The 23,463-nt window shown below is 37.3% G+C and overlaps 1 protein-coding gene across 15 annotated transcripts in view; it reads right to left on the reverse strand.

Moving 5' to 3' along the window:
* Positions 1-23,463, reverse strand: part of C2CD5 (C2 calcium dependent domain containing 5) — a 98,901-nt gene that overhangs the window by 75,097 nt on the left and 341 nt on the right. For all 15 annotated transcript variants that reach the window (XM_041736050.1, XM_041736049.1, XM_041736047.1 and 12 more), the window contains exons 2-4: positions 23,339-23,457; positions 8,720-8,806; positions 2,440-2,611 (exon numbers count right to left, since the gene is read on the reverse strand). In XM_041736050.1, coding sequence (XP_041591984.1) covers positions 2,440-2,611; positions 8,720-8,806; positions 23,339-23,428 — 349 coding nt within the window. In that variant the 5' untranslated portion in view covers positions 23,429-23,457. The remainder of the gene's footprint in view (positions 1-2,439; positions 2,612-8,719; positions 8,807-23,338; positions 23,458-23,463) is intronic.

Here is a 23,463-nt window from a genome sequence, read left to right on the forward strand (position 1 = left end):
ATTTACCCATTGAAATAATAATAAATTATGTTCCTAATAGAGAGGCCATCAACATACTAAGCCAACTTAATACAAAATACTTACATATATAAACATATATAAACCAATTTAATAAAAAGTATTTCAAAAATTCATTCATTCATAATGTTACTGCCTTTAATCCAAACCCAGATTATTTCTCCAGTGGCCTGTTTTATTAGTAATATACTCTGGGACTGGATTTTATTTCCTGAGTACAATGATAATATACTTACATTGTAGAGAATACATAAAAAAGCAAGAGGACAGAGCAGCCCGGGCGCTCAGCGGTTTAGCGCCGCCTTCAGCCTAGGGCGTGATCCTGGAGACCCAGGATCAAGTCCCATATCGGGCTCCCTGCATGGAGCCTGCTTCTCCCTCTGCCTGTGTCTCTGCCTCTCTCTCTCTGTGTCTCTCATGAATAAATAAATAAAATCTTTTAAAAAAAAGCAAGAGGAAAAGTAGGATTATAGTCCAGAAATAAAACTATCCAAGAATAAACATTTTATCAGGGCGCCTGGGTAGCTCAGTTAACTGTCCAACTCTTGGTTTCAGCTTCAGTCATGACCTTAGGGTCTTGAGATTGAGCCCCATAGGGCTCTGTGCTCAGCAGGGAGTCTTCTTGAGATTCTCTCCTTCTGCCCCTCCTCACATTCTAAAATAAATAAACCAATCTTTAAAAAAAAAATTTTAAAAAGAATGGGGTGCCTGAGTGACTCAGTCACTTAAGTAACTGCCTTCAGCTCAGATAATGATCCCAGAGTCCTGAGACTGAGCCCCAAATCAGGCTCCCTGCTCAGCGGGGAGCCTGCTTCTCCCTCTTCCCCACTCATGCTCTCAACCTCTGTCTCCCTCTCTCTCAAATAAGTAAAATCTTTTTAAAAAAAAATTAGTATTTTATCATGTCTTCTGTCAATTTATCACATATCACATACTTATAATCTTTTTTTTTATTTTTTATAATCTTTTTAAAACAAATATGGAATCATCCTATAATAATGTTTTATAATCTGAATTTTACAGAATTTTACAATTTTATAAATCATACACATTTCCTTATGCCACTGTACTCCAAAAACACGCATTTTGTTCTAACTGTGTAATTCATGGTCTATGTATGCTCTAATTTATTTAAGTATATCTTTTCCAATTTATTTTACCATTGCAAATATTAATATAATAATAAAAAATAGTATCACAATATACTTTTACATAAATCTCAGTTTCTTATTCTTATAATAAGCTGCTATCAACGGAATTGCCAGGTCAAAAATAGGCAGAACAGCGCTAGACTATAAAGAAAAACATTTGCCAGTTCCTTATGGGTCCATTTGCCTTTCTAAAAAGATGGCATATTTTCAGGCTGGCAGTTCTCAAACTTTCTGATGACATGATCACTTTTACAATCTTAAAAATTATTGAGAACTTCAAGGAGTTTTTGTTTATATGAGTCATATATCAATATTTACCATGTTATAATTAAAACAAATTGAGAGGGGCTCCTGGGTGGCTCAGTCGGTTAAGTGTCTAACATCAGCTTGGGTCATGATCTCAGCATCCTGGGATTGAGCCTCGTGTCTGGCTCCCCACTCTCCGGGAGTCTGTTTCTTGCCCTCCTTCTGCCCCTCCCACCACTTGTTCTCTGTCTCCCTCTCAAATAAAATCTTTTTTAAATTTTCAAAAATCAGGGATCCCTGGGTGGCGCAGCGGTTTGGCGCCTGCCTTTGGCCCGGGGCGCGATCCTGGAGACCCGGGATCGAATCCCACATCAGGCTCCCGGTGCATGGAGCCTGCTTCTCCCTCTGCCTGTGTCTCTGCCTCTCTCTCTCTCTCTCTCTCTCTCTCTCTCTCTGTGACTATCATAATTAAATAAAAAAAAATAAAATAAAAAATAAAATAAAATAAAATAAAATTTTAAAAATCAAAAATTAAAAAGCCAAATGAAAATTAAAGACGAGAATTTTGAAAAATACTTACAAAAAATATTTACTATTATAAAAATTGTTATAAAAATTACTATAAACATTTTTATGAAAATTACTATATTTTGAAAAACAAAAAACTAGTAATAAGAATAACATTTTTGTAGTTCTCTATAATGTTTAGCTTCATGAAATACAGTTAGATTCTCATTTCTGTTCTGCATTCAATGTGTGGTAATATATCATAAAACCTCTAGAAAACGCCACTGTACACTTGTAACATGATTTTTAAATAATGCATTTACTATGTTGTACAAATTTAGCAGAGATTACTTCAAATTATGTTCAGAAAAATAACACTTCTACCAACAATATGACTATTTATTAAAAAGAAAACTTTTTTTAAAGATATTTATTTCAAAACTACAAGTATAGTACAGAAGTCTTTAAGGAAAAATTTTTTGAACTATGATTTATTTTCTTAAAATATACTGCTTACCATGTATGGTGTCATAAATTGGAAACCATCCTGAGATGACTGTTGCAGCCTCACTGTAGAGTAAAGGATCAATATCAATGTACACTTTACCAATGGCATCATTTGCACTGTAAGTGTCATGGTCAAGAACTGTGATCTGTAGAGGCTCATCCTGTAAATCTTCATCATCCACCTAAAAGTATACCTTAAAATTACATCTTTTCATTTTTAAATCTTCATTACCATAAATATATACATATACTAAATGTAAAAGATTACTTATTTCTAGGGAAAAAAAATTGATCTCTAAGCACAAATGTAAAGGAATTACACACACACACACACACACACACACACACACATTATAATCCTTTTTTTTTTTTATAAAAGATGACAAATTTCAGGGGATTCCTGGGTGGCTCAGTGGTTTAGTGCTGGCCTTTGGCCCAGGGCGTAGTCCTAGGGTTGCAGGATCGAGTCCCACATTGGGCTCCCTGCATGGAGCCTGCTTCTCCCTCTGCCTGTGTCTCTGCCTCTCTCTCTCTCTCTCTCTGTGTGTCTTTCATGAATAAATAAATAAAATATTTTAAAAATAAATAAATAAAATAAAAATAAAAATAAAAGCTGACAAATTTCTAAAGGAAAAAAGTAAAGTTTGCGCCTGTGTAGCTCAACTGGTTGGGTGTCCAACTCTTGATCTCAGCTTGGGTCTTGATCTCAGGGTCATGAGTTCAGACCCCCCCATGTTGGGCTCCACACTGGGCGTGGGGTCTACTTAAAAAATAAATAAATAAAGGTATGGTTTACCTCCAGGCACAAAGATAAAATGATTAACACCCAAAGTTTCTATTTCTTTTTCTACATATTATCCTGTGTTTTACTACTAATATCCAGCAAAAATGCTTAAAGAATGTCATAATAGAGTCCATATATTATTCACAGGAGAGTAAGGATGCTAATGAGCACAATGATATCATTTCTAAAGACAATTTCAATTTTACAAAACAAACAGTAGGAAAACATATTATTTAAGAAAAAAATTAAGTTTATTAATTAAGTGAAATAAATGTTTATTTTCTCTCTTTTTACTTATTCTTAATTACTTATCACATGCCAAGTAATGTGATACAGCTAGAAAGAGGAACTACAATGGAGAATGGAGTGAACTAAATGTTTCTACCCACTGAAAATCTGTATCTGGAAGTCCTAATCCCCAGTATAACAATATTTCGAGATAGGGTCTTTGGGAGGTTATTTAGGTCTTAAGGGCAGATTCCTCACAAATGGGATCACGTTACAAGTAAAGATGGGGAGAGATGATTCTCTGCCAAGTAAGGACACAGCAAGAAGACTGCTATCTACAAATCAGAAAGAGGGACCTCAGCAAAACAAAACTATGATGGTATACTATCTCAGACTTCCCTGCATTCAGAAATGTCAGAAGTAAAAGGCTATTGTTTAAGCCACTCATTCTATGGCATTCTGTTATGGTACCCCAAACTGAGGCAAAGCATGATACAAAAAACATTTCTCCCTTATGGAAGACATGTTCATATTTCAGCTGCCACACTCTAGATACCATGTCATCCTCTAATTTGCCAGGACTCCTCATCAAATGCAATGGCTAGATGGAACACAATCTTACTGATATTTGTAAGGATGGAAGATAAAAGGATTATTATATTCTATTACTAAAATATACTTCTTAAACACAACCTATGAATGTTTGTTGTTACAGCAGACATACCACTCTGTTCATTAAGACAGAGTTTGTCATTAACTAAAATCTCTACATTCTCCTTACATATGCTTTGGTCAAGTGGTATCTCTGCAAATCCATATAGTTTGATTAACTTTTTAAACTTAACTATGCAATATGCCTTTCCCCATTCCATTTGTTGTTGGTCTTGGGCTAATAACCCAACCTCTGAGGATTATTTTAATAATTAAAGTACAAGAAAGCGGGCAGCCCTGGTGGCACAGTGGTTTGGCGCCGCCTGCAGCCCAGGGTATGATCCTGGAGACCCAAGATTGAGTCCCACATAGGGCTTCCTGCATGGAGCCTGCTTCTCCCTCTGCCTGTGTCTCTGCCTCTCTCTCACTCTCTCTGAATGAATAAATAAATAAATCTTTTAAAAAATAAATAAATAAATAAATAAATAAATAAATAAATAAAGTACGAGAAAGAATTGTTGTTATTACTGATACCATAACTGGATGATTTGTTTTTAAGAAAAAAAAGGATACTTCTCTATAAAAAATATAATTAAAAATTTATGGATGAAATGGCATAATATTTTGCATTTGTCTTAAAATTCCTGCCAAGTGTGGGGTGGTATAACAGATAAAACAAGAACAGTACAATGCATAGGTAAAAGTAAAGGTAAATGATAGATATGTAACCTATTTTTATGCATATTTGAAAATTTCCATAGTGAAATGTCAAAATAATCACTTCGATTTCCAGTTCATTCTGAATCACATGTCATCAATGGCATCTGACACTATGACATTAACTTATATTCTTAGTAAAAGGGAAAGAATCATAAACTAAGCCATTAACTGCTGCTCCAAAGACATTCCTCCAATTTTTACCTCCACTAATAACATTTTTTGTGTACACTTATTTAACCATCTACACATTTACCCAGGAGTACCCTCATCTTACGTACTAATACACTACAGTATTCCTTCCCTGACACTACAGGGCTCTATACCAACCAAGTGACTAGAATTCTTGATGATATATATAGATAGCTAATAATAGAAATAATTTGAAGAGAGAAGTTCAGAAATTAATCTTAATTAATTTCAATAAAGTAATTAAGGATATTTCATAGATTAAATTGAGTCAATATCAAATCATGAAATATTATAAAGATTTTCTCAGAAATGTTTTAAGTGTTTAAAAATTCCAGTTGCACAGCAACATACCCAGCTAAAAGACTAAATTTCCTAGCCTTCTTTGTAACTACTAAGATATAAGCATAAATCATATACACTAGATAGGGTAAGGAAAAATTTCTCAAACAGGGCTTGCTCAGCTGAAAAATACATATAAACCCATCACCACTTCTCCTATAATCCATTTCTTTTTTTTTTTTTTAAGATTTTATTTATTTAGGGGATCCCTGGGTGGCGCAGCGGTTTGGCGCTTGTCTTTGGCCCAGGGCGCGATCCTGGAGACCCGGGATCGAATCCCACATCAGGCTCCCGGTGCATGGAGCCTGCTTCTCCCTCTGCCTATGTCTCTGCCTCTCTCTCTCTCTCTCTGTGACTATCATAAATAAATAAAAATTTAAAAAAAAATAAAAATAAAAATAAAAATAAATAAAAAAAAAATAAATAAAAAGATTTTATTTATTTATTCAAGAGAGACAAAGAGACAGAGGCTCTGTAGGCAAAGGCAGACATAGGCAGAGGGAGAAGCAGGTTTCCTGTAGGAAGCCTGATACAGGACTTGATCCCAGGACCCTGAGATCATGAGTCAAGCTGAAAGCAGACGCTCAACCACTGAGCCATCCAGGTGCTCTTCCTATACTCCATTTTACTCAGCTCTTTCTTCTAGCCTAGATCACCGATGTAATCACTGGAACTCCAGCTACTAACTCGGAAACTAATGTGATCATCAATACGGAAGCAACAAGCTATAGATGATGGAGAAGAAAGACAAAAGGATCCTGGGTCCCAAATCAGTGCATGGAGCTCCCAAATATCATTACACTGCCTGGCCTAATACTTCTTTTACATTAAAAAAAAAAAAAAAAAAGCTAAACATCCATTTGTTCATGATATTTGAGAGTTCACAACATATAAACTAGTATCAATCACAACTGACAAGGTTAAAAAAGTTTATAATTAATGTTAACTATAAACACAAAGTTTAGGAACATTTTTCACACAATATACAGTATTACTATAAGTACTAGCGAAAATAGTAGTAAACTTAGTAAATTTTAAGGGAAATGGCTGATAACTTTAGTTACTAAATCTCAACATTATAAAAGCCCCTTATTTCAGAAAAGTACAAAGATATTATTTTTTAAAGTTATCTACGCTACTTCAGTATTCTGCAGCTTTAAGAATTACTAGTACTGCATCAATAAAATGAAATTAATATTCTTAAATATTAATGTCCTATCAAGAAAATTAATAAAAAGATAAACAACCCAACTTAAAAATGAGCAAAGAACCTAAACAGTTTTCCAAAGACATACAAACAGCCAATAAACACGAGAGGCTCAAAATTATTAGTCATTAGGTAAATGAAAATCAAAACCAATGATATATCGTATCATATTTACATTTTCCACATTAAACTAGTTACCAAGTCCTGTGAAGTCTACCTTCATAATGTCATCTCTAAATATCTTTTTGGGGGAGTAAAATATGAGGGGTAGTTCAAAGTAAAAGAATCACAAATGGTCCTTAGCCATAAAAATTCATGTTACCTCATTCAGGACAGAAATGCATATTAAAATTACACTGTAAATGTCACTTCACACCTATTAGAATGGATATTTAAAAAAAAAAAAAGAGGGATCCCTGGGTGGCGCAGTGGTTTAGCGCCTGCCTTTGGCCCAGGGCGTGATCCTGGAGACCCAGGATCAAATCCCACGTCGGGCTCCCGGTGCATGAAGCCCGCTTCTCCCTCTGCCTGTGTCTCTGCCTCTCTCTCTCTCTGTGGGACTATCATAAATAAATAAAAATTAAAAAAAAAAAAAAAAGAAAATAACAAAGCTTGACAAAGATGTAGAAAAATTAAAACTCTCATATATGCTGGTGGGAATGTATAATGGTGTAGCCACTATGGAAAACAGTTTGGCAGTTCCTCAAAGAACTAAACATAAAGGGCACTGAGTGGCTCAGTGGCCGACGCCTTTGGCTCAGGGAGTGATTCCCAGGGTCCTGGGATTGAGTCCCACATCAGGCTCCCCAGGGGAGCCTGCTTCTCTCTCTGCCTATGTCTCTGCCTCTCCTTCTGTGTCTCTCATGAATAAATAAAATCTTAAAAAAAAAAAAAAAGCTAAATATACAATTTACCCTGTGACCCAGGAATTCCACTTCTGGGCATATACTCAAAAGAACTGAAAACAGGGACTTAAACAGATATTGGTACAGTAATGTTTACTGCAGTATCCAAAAAGTGAAAACAACCTGAATGTCCATGAACAGATAAATGGATAAACAGAATGTGATACACACACATATATTATTCAGCCATAAAAAGTAAAGAAATTCTGATACATTATTCAACATGGATAAACCTTGAAAACATTATGCTAAGTGAAACCCAGATACAAAAATACAAATATCATATTATTCCACTTATATCTAATACGGGCAAATTCAAAGAGACTGAAAGTAGGTTAGATATTACCAGGGGCTCAGAGAAGAGGGAATGGTAGTTACTGCGAATGAGCAGTTTCTGTTTGGAGTGACGAAAAAGTTTTGGAAATAGTAGTGATGCTATCACAACATTGTGAATGTAATTAATGCTACTGAATTATACTTAAAAATGGTTAAAATGGCATTATTTTTGACACATACTTTTGAATACAATTTTTTTAAATTTAATCTGTATACTATTCTTTTTTTTTTTTTTTTCTGTATACTATCCTTAAGTGGGTTTTGGTACATGCTAAAACCCAAAGATTATTACAGTAATAATAATATGATATTTTAAAAGATTCTATTTTTTTTAATTTGTGTTCTTATATTCATACACTGTATTTTCTTAACTATAAACATTATTTTTTTAAAAAAATTCAATAATCTAAGTTAAGCAAAAAAGAAAAGTATTTTTATGGTGTAGGAGAACTACTACACCTGAAATAAAAGGTACTCCTATCATTCCTGGGGGAAGCTATCACTTCCAAAAAGTATACTAAAAAATGCTGACATTTAAAAACTTACCTCAAGGGGTGCCTAGGTGGTTCAGTTGGTTAAGCATCTGCCTTTAGCTCAGGTAATAATCCCAAGACCCTGGGACTGAGCTCAAGTGGGGTCCCTGCTCAGTGGGAAGTCTATTTATTCCTGTCCCTCTGCCCCTCCCTCTGCTTGTACTCGCTTGCTTTCTCTCAAATAAATAAAATCTTGGGATGCCTGGGTAGCTCAGCAGTTGAAGGCAGGATCCCAGTTCCAGGCTAGAATCCCAATCCGGCATCGGGCTCCCTGCAAAGAGCCTGCCTCTTCCTCTGCCTCTCTCTATGTCTCTCATGGATAAATAAATAAATTTTTTAATTAAATTAATAAATAAATAAAATAAATCTTTAAAAAATAAAAATTTAAAAAAACTTACCTCAAATTTAAACCATTCTGAGTTCCACTGAGGGTTAAGGGACTTGAGATACACATCTGTTTTAAAGGTGGTATTACCAAATTTTACCTAAAAACAAATAAACAATCCAAATATAAACATCAAAAATGCAAATATAAGTACATTTTAATGTCAGCCAAGCGATAACAAGATTAACCGTAGAGGGAAAAAAAAAAGACAACTATCTCCTGAAATAAAAAGAAAAGAAAGTACAGGTGGGTCCAATAAGTTTGTAGGTTACATCTGAAATAAAAGATTACCTACTATTCTGGTTGACTAGCTCTACACAAAAATTAAAAACAGACCATTTTGTCAATATGAAGGAAGGAGTCAATATAGCCTTCAGGGAACAAAAGCCCAGACAAAAGAGGAATCTTGATGGCAGAGGACCAGCAAAAAATCAGAAAGTAAAAAAGTCAGCTGACTATCCTTTTACCATTTCAGCTTGGGAATCCAGAACTAGAGCCCATTATTGTAAGAACTTGGAAATATATCCTATTTTCCAGCTTCCCTATTTTGTTTGTTTGTTTTTTTTTTTTTTGAACGCTTATCTGTGCACACTGCATAGTGATCAGCAACAAACCATGATCATTAAGGGTTTTATCCTCAGGAACAATGAAAGGGATTGGATTAGGGAGACTACCTTACTTCACAACCAGTCTTAGCAGACACTAAATCACAAAGATCTGAAAATAATTAAGAAGAAGGGAATAAAGAATGCAGAAAGCAGACTAAATCCCTGGGATTTGCTTCCAACTTAGAATGGATATTATGAAATCTGACTGAACTTGAGAAGTGGTCAGGAAGCTTAAAAGCAAAACAGCCAGGGAACTACTTCCTAGGTGGCCTCATCTTTCCTAAATCTGATCTCTTCCCTAATCCTATTAGCTATTATCATTATCTTTCCTAACCTCTAAATTCACTAAAGCCTATTCCCTTTAAGACAATATCCAGCACACAGTTTTGCACACTGTAGATTCTTAGGAAATGCTAGTTCAAGCAGATAGTCTATGAAGCCTCCTTTCCTTTTTGAAAGAAATGTCCTTTCTCCTTCAGTATTATATTTTGCTGATTTTACTGTTTTATCAGTCCAGGAAATTTTCTAAAATCAAAATATCCAAAACAATAATTATTTTTATCTTCTGTATTTTTTTCTAGGTGTTTTATCATTTAATTTGAATTATCAGACATGGTACCAACCATTTTGGTACCTAGGCAGGTTAGCTAGAGGGTAGAAAAGGTTAAAAAAATTATGTGAAAATAATAACTTCTGGCACAGTAAAGAATATATGAAAGTCAAAGATAAATAAGAAAAAGTATCTGCTAAATATATACTAAAGAGCTATTTTCTTCCATTTCTACTATGTTTCTATAAAGCAATATGAAAAAGATCAACAACCCAACAAAAAAAAATAGGCAAAAGACCTGAACAGACAATTCAAATAAATGGAAACATAGATGTTTTTATTAATTTTAATATACATGCTTTTAAAACACAGTTAACCTCTGAACAACATGGATTTGAACAGCACACATCCACTTATAGGTAGAATTTTTTCAATAAACATACTGGAAAATATTTTGGAGATTTGTGACAAATTGAAAAAACTCACATAAAAACTATGTAGCTAGAAATATAGCAAAAAAACTAAGAAATAGTTATGTCATGAATGTATAAAATATATGCAAATACTAGTCTATTTTATCATTTACTACCATAAAATGTACCCTATTTATATAGTTAAAATTGATCAAAACATACACAGAAATATGTAAGACTACACATGATGCCTTTAGCAGTTCAGAGAAATGTAAATGAATGTAAAGATGCGATATTAAATTATAACTGCATAAAATTAATTGCAACATATACCATAATACTGTAATAATTTCATACCACCTTCTGTTGGTACTGCCATGAGCCCAAGTGTTGTTGCTAGTATCTACTTTTTTTTTTTATTTATTTTTTTTATTTACTTATGATAGTCACAGAGAGAGATAGAGAGGCAGAGACACAGGCAGAGGGAGAAGCAGGCTCCACGCACCGGGAGCCCGAAGTGGGATTCGATCCCTGGTCTCCAGGATCGCGTCCTGGGCCAAAGGCAGGCGCTAAACCGCTGCACCACTCAGGGATCCCGCTAGTATCTACTTTAAACACTAATACTACCCATCTCTGCATGAGCGGGGTTCATCTCTCCAGTAATTTGCATATTGAAGTACAAAGTGACCTCTTGCAGTTCCTGCATATTGTATGGTATTCATTGAATGGTATTCATTGAATAGTATCCATTCAATACCATAAGCCTGGAATAACATCATGGGACCCATATGAAGTACCACTAGTGCTGTTGCTTGTTGTTTGTTTCAAAGAAAAGTCATGACGTTACAAGAAAAAGCTGAACTGCTTGATATGAACTATAGAGGTCTACAGCTGCACTTGCCAGCTACTTCAAGAGATAAATGAATCCAGCATAAGGGCCATTGTAAAAAAGAAAACTCATGAAGCCAATGCTGCATCTATGCCAACAGGTGCAAAAACCTACACTTTTTGCAAAATACCTTTTTATCTCATATTGAAAATGTTGCTTTTATATGGATGCAGGATTGCTATTAGGAAGGCATACTCAAGGACGCCTGGGTGGCTCAGCAGTTGAGCATCTGCCTTGGGCTCAGGGCGTGATCCTGGAGTTCCGGGATCAAGTCCCACATCGGGGGACTCCCTGCACGGAGCCTGCTTCTCCCTCTGCCTGTGTCTCTGCCTCCCTCTCTGTCTCTCTCATGAATAAATAAATAAAATCTTTAAAAAAAAAAAAAAAGGCATATGAATCGAAAAAAAAGTGAAGCCATTATATAACAATGTAAAGCAAAAAGGAAGGTGAAAGATCTAAAGCTGAATAATTTCATGCCAGCAAAGGATGATAATTTTACAAAGAGGAGCAGCTTAAAAAATGTCAAGATAACAGGAGAAGCAGCTCCTACTGACCAAGAGGCAGAAACAAGTTCCCAGACGCCATCAAGAAAATCACTGAGGAGGACAGCCCAGGTGGCTCAGCGGTTTAGCGCCGCCTTCAGCTCAGGGCCTGCTCTGGAGACCCAGGATCAAGTCCCACATCAGGCTCCCTGCATGGAGCCTGCTTCTCCCTCTGCCTGTGTCTCTGCCTCTTTCTCTCTCTCCCTCTCTCTCTCTCTGTGTCTCTCATGAATAAATAAATAAAAATAAAATCTTGAAAAAAAAAAAAAAGAAAAGAAAATCACTGAGGAGAAAGGCTATCTGCCTGAACAGATTTTTAATGCAGACAAAAGTGCCCCATTCTGGAGGGGGGGAAAAAAATGCCACAAACGATACATATTAGTAAGAAAGAGAAAAGAAATAAGCTCCAGTTTTTAAGGCAAGAAGAGATAGACTAACTCTACTGTTTGTGCAAATGTAGTCAGGACTATGATCAGAACCACCCTTATCTATAAACTGCTAACCTCCAAACCTTGTCTATCGAAAAGATAGATACCAGTTGTCAGTCTTTCAGTTGTACAAGAACGTCTGGACAACAAGAACCCTTTTTCTGGACTGGTTCCATTGAAGATTTGTCCCTGAAGTCAGGAAATACCTTGCCACTAAGGTATTAGTGCCTTTTTAAAGTTCTTTTGATATTGGACAATGCCTCTGGCCACCTAGAACCCCATGACTCAACATCAAGGGCATCCAAGTGACCTACCTGCCCACAAACAAGATTTCCATAATCAACCTCTAGATCAGGGGGTCATAAGGACCTTTAAAAGCTCATCACACATGGTATTCTTTGAAATGGATCGTCAACACCATAGAGAATTTTGATAAGAGAACATTATGAAAGTATGGAAGGATTACATCACTGCAGATGCCATCACTGTTACAGAAAAAGCCATGAAAGCCATGAACATGATACAATAAATTCTTTTTTTTTTCTTTTTTTTAAGATTTATTTATTTATTTATGAAAGACATAGAGAGAGGCAGAGACACAGGAGGAGGGAGAAGCAAGCTCCATGCAGGAGCCTGACATGGGACTCAATCCCAGATCTCCAGGATCACGCCCTGGGCTGCAGGCAGCACTAAACCGCTGAGCCACCAGGGCTGCCCAATACAATAAATTCCTGCCAGAGAAAATTGAATGTCATACGGGACTTCACAGGATTCACAACAGGGCTAATCAAGGGAATAATGGGAGAGTTTGTGGATATGACCAAAAAGGTAAAGGGTTTCAAGATTTGGATCTTGGAGAAATTTAAGAGCTAATAAACAGCACACCAGAAGAATTAAAAGAAGACAACATGATGGAGAGGAATGCTTCTAAACCAGTGCCCAACAATGAGAAAAAGCTGTAGAAGCAGCAGTGACCAAAAACAAAATGACATTAGACAATCTGGCAGAAAGGACGGGATTATTCAAGACTGTTACTGATTTCTTTTACAACATGGACCTTTCTAGGAGCCTAGCACTAAAACTAAAGCAAACAGTGGTACTGTATAGAAGTAATTTTTAAAAAATGAAAAGGCAAAAATGTCAGAAATTACAACATAGTTCACTAAAGTTATACCATGTGTGCCTGCCTTTACTGCCTCCCCTTCCAACTCCTCCACCTATTCCACTTCTGCCACCAGAAACTGCAAGACCAACCTCTTGTCTTCCTCCTCCACCCACTCATCATGAAGCCAAGGATGAAGACCTTTATGACAATTCACTTCCACTTAATGAATGGTACCTAATCATTATGCTGCAGTTAATAAATTTATCTGGTGTGTATATGTAAATGTCTTCATGTGAAAATGTAATAACTATACAGCAAGAGCCATATGAGGTATTTTTATGTCATCATCAGTACCTAAGTAGTCATTGTGTGCAAGAATTGCATGAAGTGCTTAGTCTATACTTACACAGACATAGGTGAGCAATACTTAGTACAAAATTAATCATATTAGTTTTCTTACTGTTTTATAACTTTGTTTTCAAAGAATTATGTAACTGCAATATACCTCTCTCATAACTGGAGAAACTGCATATCAGCCCATGATCACAGGTAAGTGTTTCTTTTTTTAAGTTACATTTCTAATACTGTATTGTAAATATGACTGCAATACTATATGCCATAAAACTTTATGATTCACTTGTTAGTGTATTATGAAGCATTCCTACCAATTATACCAGGCTACCATAAAGCAATCATACTGCTGCTTCTTTGTTATCAATGCATAAATTATACTTGTAAAAAAATATGAACTTTTTTACATTATCTTTTCATTTTTGATATCTAGTGTAAGATGTATAACATCTACTGTGTTTTGTATCATTTAAGACAATATTGACATAGTTACTGACTATGCAACTGCCCCTAAAAGGCCTTGCATGGTTCAAGAGTCAACTATATATCAAAAAATGATAGAGAAACGCAAACTAAACCACTATTTTTACCTATTATGTTGGCAAACAGTTTGAAAACAGTATTAATGAGGTCTTCTAATAGTCTGTTGGTGGGAGTATAAATTAAAACAATCTCTAAGAAAGGCAGTTTGACAACGTATCAAAATGTTAAATGCCTATATCCTTTAATTTCATATAGAAGTGCATAATGACATGTACAAGCAGCATTATAGTAGCAAAAGACTGGAAATAACCTAGATATCCACCAATTTGAAATTGGTAAATGAAGCATGGTAGAGCCACAAAGTATAGTGCTAAATAGAATGAAGCAGTTCTCTCCACATGGTACAGAACAATCACCAAAATACACCTTTCTTCTGTGGAACAGCATGTATGGCATTCTTTGGGAGAAATAAATGCCAAAATCTTATAAGTCATATGATATACGCCTATATATAGTATAGATTATTTTTAGTAGGACATATAACAAATGTTAACAGTGACCACTAGAAAGAACAGAATAGGTTTGGTAAAAGAAACATGATGTGAGAGAAGTTGACCTATTTTGTGCCGTCTGAATTCGGAACCATGCACATATTTTTTCTATTTGTAACATGTATCATTTTAAAACTCAAAAACTTAGAAATTCAAATTAAAAATCGTAATAACTTTATTTTGATTAAAATTGTAGAATTCTGGATTCACTTCCAGGAATTTATCCCATAAAAGCACTTTCACATGAGTCTCCATTCTAAAAAACACTAAAAAAAAAATCTAAATAATCATTCAACACAAAAATTATTGAATAAATCACATGCATTGCTGTTAAAGAATGGAGCTGATTTTAAGTACTGTCATGTGGAAATGTCAATGACACAATAACTGAAAAAAACAAGTCACAGAATATATAAAGCAAGTTTACATTTGTTTTTTAAAATGTAAGCAAATTTTCTTTTTTTTTTTTTTTTAAGGAAAGGAGGGGTAGATGAACACATGCTGAAGAACTAAGAGCAATTATTATCTGTGAAGAAAGGGCTGACATGGTGTAGGGAATACAGTATAGTGTAATAAGTACAAAGTACAGAAGTTTTGCTTCTGAGTTGTTTTTTGGGTTTTTTTAAGATTTTATTTATTTGAGAGAGAGCACAGAGGGAGAGTAAGAGGGAGAAACAGACTCCCCACTGAGGAGAGAGCCCGATGCTGGGCTCTATCCCAGGACTCCAGGGTCACAACCTAAGCCAAAGGCAGATGACTAACCTACTGAGCCACTCAGGCACCCCACTTCTGAGTTAGTTTAACCTATTGTAATGTGAGCTATTCATGTATTACTTCAGTAAGTTTTTTTTAATTTTCAATCACAAACAGTAAAAAATTAAACTTAATGGGGAAGTGAAGGGGGAGGAGCCAGGGGAGAATAGAAGTTACTGCTCAGTTTCTCATTTAATTTTAATTATGTTTTAATATTCAAAACATTAAGGAAATAGTACTTACTTTACCTAATAACTGCTTTATTTGAAGTAAAACACTGTTATACTGTACTGCTAACACTTGTTTCAAAAGACAAAGGTTTGGGTGCAACTGCCAAAACTACCACATCAGGGCAGCCCAGGTGGCCCAGTGGTTTAGTGCCACCTTCAGCCCAGGGTGTGATCCTGGAGACCCAGGATCGAGTCTCACGTCGGGCTTCCTGCATGGAGCCTGCTTCTCCCTCTGCCTGTGTCTCTACCTCTCTCTCTCTCTCTCTCTCTCTCTCTCTGTGTGTGTGTGTGTGTGTGTGTGTGTGTGTCTGATGAACAAATAAATAAAACCGGGGATCCCTGGGTGGCTCAGTGGTTTAGCGCCTGCCTTTGGCCCAGGGCACGATCCTGGAGTCCCGGGATCGAGTCCCACATCGGGCTCCCGCATGGAGCCTGCTTCTCCCTCTGCTTGTGTCTCTGCCTTTCTCTCTTTCTCTCTCTATCATGAATAAATAAAAATCTTTAGTAAATAAATAAATAAATAAATAAATAAATAAATAAATAAATAAATAAATAAATAATAAATAAAACCTTTAAAAAAAAACAACAAAATTACCACATCATTCTTTATTTTTTTTTTTCTTAAAGATCTTATTTATGTGAGAGAGAGAGCATGGGGGGATGGGGACAAGCAGAGGCAGAAGCAGACTCCTTGCTAAGCAGGAAGCCCAATGCAAGGCTTGATCCCAGGACCCTGGGATCATGACCTGAGCAGAAGGCAGACACTTAACTGACTGAGCCACCCAGGTACCCTACTATATTATTCTTTAAATTATGAGTTCAGCCTTCTTCAAGACTGTCCCACTATACTGTACTGCTATCCTGTGCCTTTTATTCTTCTTTTGGTCAACTATTCATTCCAGATATAATAAAGATCTGAGAGCTCCCGAACTACATTAAACAAACAAACAAATAAGATTTTAGAAAAAGAAAAAGGTTTGAATGTGGACTTTGCCAAATTGTGATGATTCCTCTTCTACTAAAGAAGAATCATAGTTCATTTGGTCTTATTTAATTCAAAGGAGATTTTATTACCCAGCAATTAAATGAATGCCTTACAACTTTGTTAAAGAACATCAGAGATTTTAATGAGATTCCCTAGTAAAGTAAAAGCATTCTTTCCCCACTCATTAGCTAAATTACCTTGAGAAAGTTATTTAATGTTGCTTCCTCCTCTGAAAGGAGGATTGTTGTATCATAGAAGAAAATGCATTTAGAAGCCTAGCAAAATGTCTTGTATATCATTAAATATTAATTTCCTTTCATCTCCCTGTTCCCCCAAAGGCTCCTGGATACACATAAAATGGTAATAAGCTTGCCAAACAGTTTGTAACATGCACATTAATAATGGGATAAATTTCCACTAATACTTCTCTTCTACAGAACTTCATCATCTCACCCATCCTGAAGACTCCTGCCAAGAGTAATTATCTTAAAATACTACTTGGTGGGGCGCCTAGGTGGCGCAGTTGGTTAAGCGACCAACTTGGCCTCAGCTCAGATTATGATCCCACTCTGGGCTCTGTGTTAAGTGTAGAGTCTGCTAGAGACTCTCTCTTTCCCTCTGGCCCTCCCCCTACTCATTCTCTCTCTCTAAAATAAATAAATCTTTAAATACCTACATACATACTATTTGGTCTTCACTAGCTTCCTAATTTCCTCACGCTGTATATAGTAGAAATTCCTTCCACCAATGCAATCACAACTGGTATCTGATCAGCTCATCAAATAATTTGGTAATTTGGTTAAATCAAAGAATCATTAAAAATGATACAAATGGGGCACCTGGGTGACTCAGTGGGTTAAGTGTCTGCCTTCCACTCAGGTCATGATCTCAGGATCCTGGGATTGGGCCGAGTCGGGCTCTCTGCTCAGCAGGGTGTTGGCTTCTTCCCCTGCTTATGCTCTCTCTCCCAAATAAATAAATAAAATCTTTATTGAAAAATAGATACAAATGGTAAACATTTTAAGATAAAACATGTAAATATTCATTCCTCTATATCTGAATGTATGGCTAAGGCCTCTTTGAGTAAGGGTCCAGCGTAAGTTCTGCATCATATTTTTTGCATAAACCACACCCATAATGTACCATCTGTGATTTCCAGTTTGCGTTTTTTTTATGTGGTGGTAGAACTTAAAATTGCTTGTAAAAATATATGAACACAGAATCCTAGTTTTCTTACAATCTAATTCAAGAGTAAAGTTTAGTGACTGTATCCATATGTCTTTACATAGCATTATCAACTTCATTTTCAGTCTTATTTCACCAGTTTACATAAGGTTTAAATAAATTACAGTAACAAATAGAGTTACTAAACAGGTTTGGGGAAAAAACATAACTGCCTCTTAGTAAAATATTACCAGTCAACTGATGGGAGGAACAGGCACATTAGAGGATAATCTAGCAATGTGGGGGGTATTCAAGAATATGCTTATGGAAGGAATGCAGTGCACTGGGAACTATGGTTAAGTTAGTTAATGGAAGTTGTTTAAGAGAGCTTCTACTGTACAGACTCCTCCTCCCTAGTTTTCAGAACGTTCAATAACCTGCATCCCCCCTACTTAGCAAAGAATTTACCCCAAAAAAACCCTCCCACACATGCTCTATCCCTCTCCTTTTGCTTTTACCGAGTTTGTCCTATTCATCCAAAAAAATACCCCTTTTTCCTCTTTGCCTATATAAATTTTACCATCCTCCAAGCCCAGCACAAAGACTTCTCGTGAACAGTTCAGGCATCATTATCTCCCTTTCCTATGATCTTACACAGTTACTTGTCTACATCACACAATTTATCCCTTTATTATATCATAATCCTTCATTATCCCCTTGTTCTTGCATTAATCTTTCCCTTCCTGACAGATTTTCCCTATTACCACACAAATATGTTCTAGTATCATCTAGCTTATCTTAAGTACTAAAAGTTACATACTCCCCAAATACCACACTATTTTTCCTTTCCTCTTCACAGCCCCATTTCTCAAAACAGTTGTCTATTCATCCACACCTCTTCCTCATCTCCCTTTGTACTTTAACCCTCTTTAACTCATTACAGTATGAGATTCCTTGATACTCCCCTTCCCAGGTTCCTATAACAACCTCCATACTGTCCAATCCATTGATTTTCCTGTTCTCTTTATTTGACCTCTCAGTGAAATTTAATGGGAAGAGGCTTCCTCTTTCTAAAAACCCTCTCTTGGCTTCTGAGACATTATTTTCCTGATTTTTCTCTCTCCCCGTTCGCTGATAATCTGCTTTCTCCCCCTAGTCCTCCTCCTCTAATAAACATGTTCATGTCAAGTTTTTCTCAAGGATCCATGCCTCCTCTCTCCCCCTAAAGCAGAGGTCTACAAAAGGGAAAGGCCAATTCCTAAGGGAATTTTAGATATTTCTATGGGGATATTTGTGGGGAATAGTTCTAATACTTAGAAGGAAGGACAAGAGAAGCTAGGTACCCTGTAATACAAGAAATAGTTCCCTACAATGAAGAGTTGTCTCATGTCACGACTTGCAAATGTCCTACCAGATAATCACACAGGATTAAAAATCTAACTCATTTTACAGATAAAAGTGTTGTAATGGGGGAAAAAGGTGTTGTAATGCAGTTTTCATTTACAAATTTGTCAAGAAATACAATCATTATGTAAATTAAAGGGAAATTCTGCTTTTTCCCAGGAGTATTTTGGAAAATCAGATAGCAATGAAGACCTATCTGAGATGTCAAAACTGCACAATTGTCTCTGTATGAAAAGTCAGATTCATGTGATTTTTACAGATAGGTGAGATACTCTCTATCTTGTATCCTTGCTTTATTTTCTCTAAATTCTCGCCATCTATCAGTTTATCTTTTAATTATATTCTTTATGAACTCCATCCTCCCACTAAAATGTGAGTTCCATAATTAAAGAAATTTTTGTCTTATTCACTACTATATCCCCAGCACACTATACTATATACCCAGTACTGTGATGGATATATTCAAAGGCTTAATAAATTTCATGGGCTCAATCTGATTACTTTGTACCTTCTACTGTGATCATAAACAAGTACTTCTGTGTTAAAATGCGTACTAAAAATATTCTCTCATTTGTCATACTAATAGAGCAATATATTGACTTTTTTTTAATTGTGAGAATAGGTTACATTGGCCATAAATATCATGCCAGCACAATAAAGTGTGGATTTCAAAATACCTGCTAATAAAGGGAGCACTGAGTCTCACAGAATGGAAAAGCACTGGCCTGTATGAACTCATTTCTAACTTGCACCTCTCTTCTGAACACCATATTCACAAATCTAACTTCCTTGGGGACAACTCCAATTAACATCTCAAACCCAACACACTTCAATGGAAATTGATCCCCCACTTACTCAATCAATCTCTACCAATCCCCCCGAAGCCTCAGAAAATTACCCCAAAGATTCCAGACAGCTACAAGTCATCTTTTAGTTTCCCTTTCCCGGGTCCCCTACTCCAGTCAACCAACAAATCTAGAGTATCATCAAGGTATATCTGGAATCCATTCACTTCTCTCCATTACCAAACCAACATCTTGGTTCTTACCTTCTCTTTTCTGAGCTTTTTTTTTTTTTTCCTTTTCTGAAGTATTATAGAATCTCCTAATTAGCTGTCTGCTTCAGCTTCTTTCCCTCTTCAGGAAAAAAAGATACTTCAGATAGCAAAAAAAAAAAAAAAAAAAAAGAATCTCAACAACTGCTTCCCAAAGAACTTAGAATAAAATTCATAGTCCTAATCAGGGCCTCTAAGATCTTGCACGATTGGCTCCTCGACTAACTGCCCCTCCACCTCCTTGACTAACTCTCCAACTTTGATCTTACACCACTGTCTCCTATACTAATACATGCCAGCCATACCCATCTTCACTTCCTAATATACTCCCAGAGCAGCTGGCTCCTCAGTTGGTCTTTGTCTGATTGACACTTCCTCAGAGGTCTCCCGATTACCCAATCTAAAGTAGATGTTCCCTGTTACTCTCTATTGTCTTCTTCCATGGCACTCAATACAATTGCCTATTTAATTATTTCTTTACGTTTTAATGTCTGTCTCTCCCACCAAAATATAAACTCCTTAATATTAGGAACCAAGTCTATTTTGTTCACCATCATATAAGCATCAAGCTATACACCAGTGACTAGCAATGGGCCTGGTAAATAGCATTCAATAGCTATTTGCTGACAGAAGGAATTAAGCCATTCTTGGGGCACCTGCATTGCTCAGTGGTTGAGCGTCTGCCTTTGGTTCAGGGTGAGATCCCAGGGTCCTGGGATCAAGTCCTATATCAGGCTCCCTGCAGGGAGCCTGCTTCTCCCTCTGCCTGCATCTGCCTCTCTGTGTCACTCATGAATAAATAAAATATTTTAAAAATTAAAATTAAAAAAGTCATTCTTGAATCCAACCCCTCCCTCAGCAGCAAAAACCATTTATTACCAAGACATGATGATTTTACCTATGTCCCTTATGTTTTTCTCCTCTAATCAGTTCCCACAGCCATTCCTGACACACACATATTGCCTGGATAATCTTACCACCTTCTCATCTCCCTGTCTCATCTCTCATCTGTCCAGTCCATCAATAACATTATCACACAAGTCCTCCTATAAACAACCTAATACAGGATCATATTTCATTTCTTCTTAAAAAGTGCTTTGCTGGGCCGACTGGGTGGCTCAGCGGTTGAGCATCTGTCTTGAGTCAGGGCATGATCCCAGGGTCCCAGGATTCAGTCCCACAATGGGCTCCTCTGCCTGTGTCTCTGCCCCTCCCCCCCCCGTGTGTGTGTGTGTGTGTGTGTGTGTGTGTGTCTCATGAATAAATGAAGTGAAATCTTTAAAAAAAAAAGTGCTTTGCTTACCCCTGCTTATAGAAAAGAAAAATTATGCAGTACAGAACTTGAGATTTAGCACCAACCTACCTTTCCAGCCTCATCCCCTCTAACCTCTACTGCCCAATTACTGCCTTTTACTCCAGACACATCTCAAATTAAGATAGTTCCGTGAACATACCATGTACCCCATTCTGTGCCTTTGATGTTCCCTCTACCTAGTAAAATCCTGATCGTCATTCAACGTTCAAGGTTCAGGTCAAATGTCATTTTCTTAGGAAAACTTCCTAAACCTTCAGAGACAGAATGAAGTTTCTATATTGTACAACACTCATCAACTTGTCTAGAGAGGTAATGTTAGCACGGTGGTTAAGAGAACAGACCACAAGTTTATTTATTAGGTTAAGAAACCCTAGGCAAATTATTTAGTATTCCTAGGCCTCGGTTACCTTAACTATAATATGGGATAATAGAATAGCAGGCCTGTTATGAGGAGTTAGAATTAAAAAGTAGTTAGCAAAGACCCATAATGAGACTCAACACGATAACTATTGGTTATTAACCTAAACTGCATGAGTCAGTCTCTGAGCTACCTGAAAGCAACTACTCTTTGGTAATCCGTGTATCCCCATTACCTGACATCTGGCCCAAGAACACACTCAGCATCTGGTTCTCAAGCGAAAATGAAGCTGGGATTAAGAATTACCACAGCAATGTTGGGGGAGGGGAAGTCAGAGAACCTTTAGGGAACATCAAGAATATTTTATGTTGAGATGAAATAAGGTTGTTTATTATCCTGTAGCTTTCAATTCTAAGCATTACTAGCCCAGATGATTATCATTCTAATGCTCTGGCTCATCAAGTCAGGTTTTCTTTTTAAGATTTTATTTATTTATTAATATGAAAAAGAGAGAGCGCGCGCACGGCAGAGACACAGGCAGAGGGAGAAGCAGGCTCCATGCAGGGAGCCCGACGTGGGACTCGATCCCTGGGTCTCCAGGATCAGGCCCTGGGCTGAAGTGGCGCTAAACCGCTGAGCCACCCGGGCTGCCCTCAAGTCAGTTTTTATTACAATTTTTACTTGGCTTCCTTCAGACTCTGGGTTATTATTACTTTCCGGGGCCCTAGGCCTGTGCTAATTTGCATGAGTTTTAAACTAATCATCTGGCTTAAAAAGCAATTTTGCAATTGAAATCCATGGCACTTAATTGGCTTCCTACCTCTAGGCACTAAATTACCCTAAAACAGCTCATCGGATCTACCAGTCTACACAAGAGCAGAAAGCGCTGGGGTTGTCTTTTAAGACTTAACACGGATGACTCAGAGAATGTTACGCTCAAGAGTGCGATCGCCTCGCCTTGGAGACCTAGCAAGTGCCCATAACGGGCTGTATCTACCATCCTGACGTGATCTCCATTACTTTGGTTTGAGAGGCCACCCCTCCTCAAACAGAAGAACGTACACGTGTGTGTGTGTGTGTGTGTGTGTGTGTGTGTGTGTGTGTGTGTGCGCGCGCGCGCGCGTTCCGGTGGCTGCGCGGCCACGCCTCGGGATCTCCTGCCGACCGGCAGCTGGCCTGTTAGGAGTCCTGACCTCAGGGTCACCCCAGCATGCAGAGCAGGAGCTGCCTCCCCGCGCGGCGGAGGTCGCCGCAGATGCCCGGGAGCGGTGCACCCGTCACAGGGGCTGCAGTCTGGGCAGTCGGCCCTCCGGGGAAGGCTGCGCGAGCACCGCACAAAGGACGGCAGTCGAAAGGAGAATGGGCTGAAGAGCTGGGGGCGAGGTGGGTAGGCTCCTTCACAAGGGCTTGACTCTCCCTGTGTTTTGAGGGACAGGACCTTGCACCAACCTCCACGAAGGCATCAGTCAGGTCACTAGCTCGGTCCATCACTGGCAAATGGCGCCCGGCCACGATTTTCACCTTCAGCTTCCCAGGCATCTTCCCGGCTTCGGCCTCTTCTTGGGCTCCTGCAG

This window comes from Vulpes lagopus, chromosome 21 (assembly GCF_018345385.1).
Source record: "Vulpes lagopus strain Blue_001 chromosome 21, ASM1834538v1, whole genome shotgun sequence".
In the NCBI taxonomy this organism is placed as follows: domain Eukaryota; kingdom Metazoa; phylum Chordata; class Mammalia; order Carnivora; family Canidae; genus Vulpes; species Vulpes lagopus.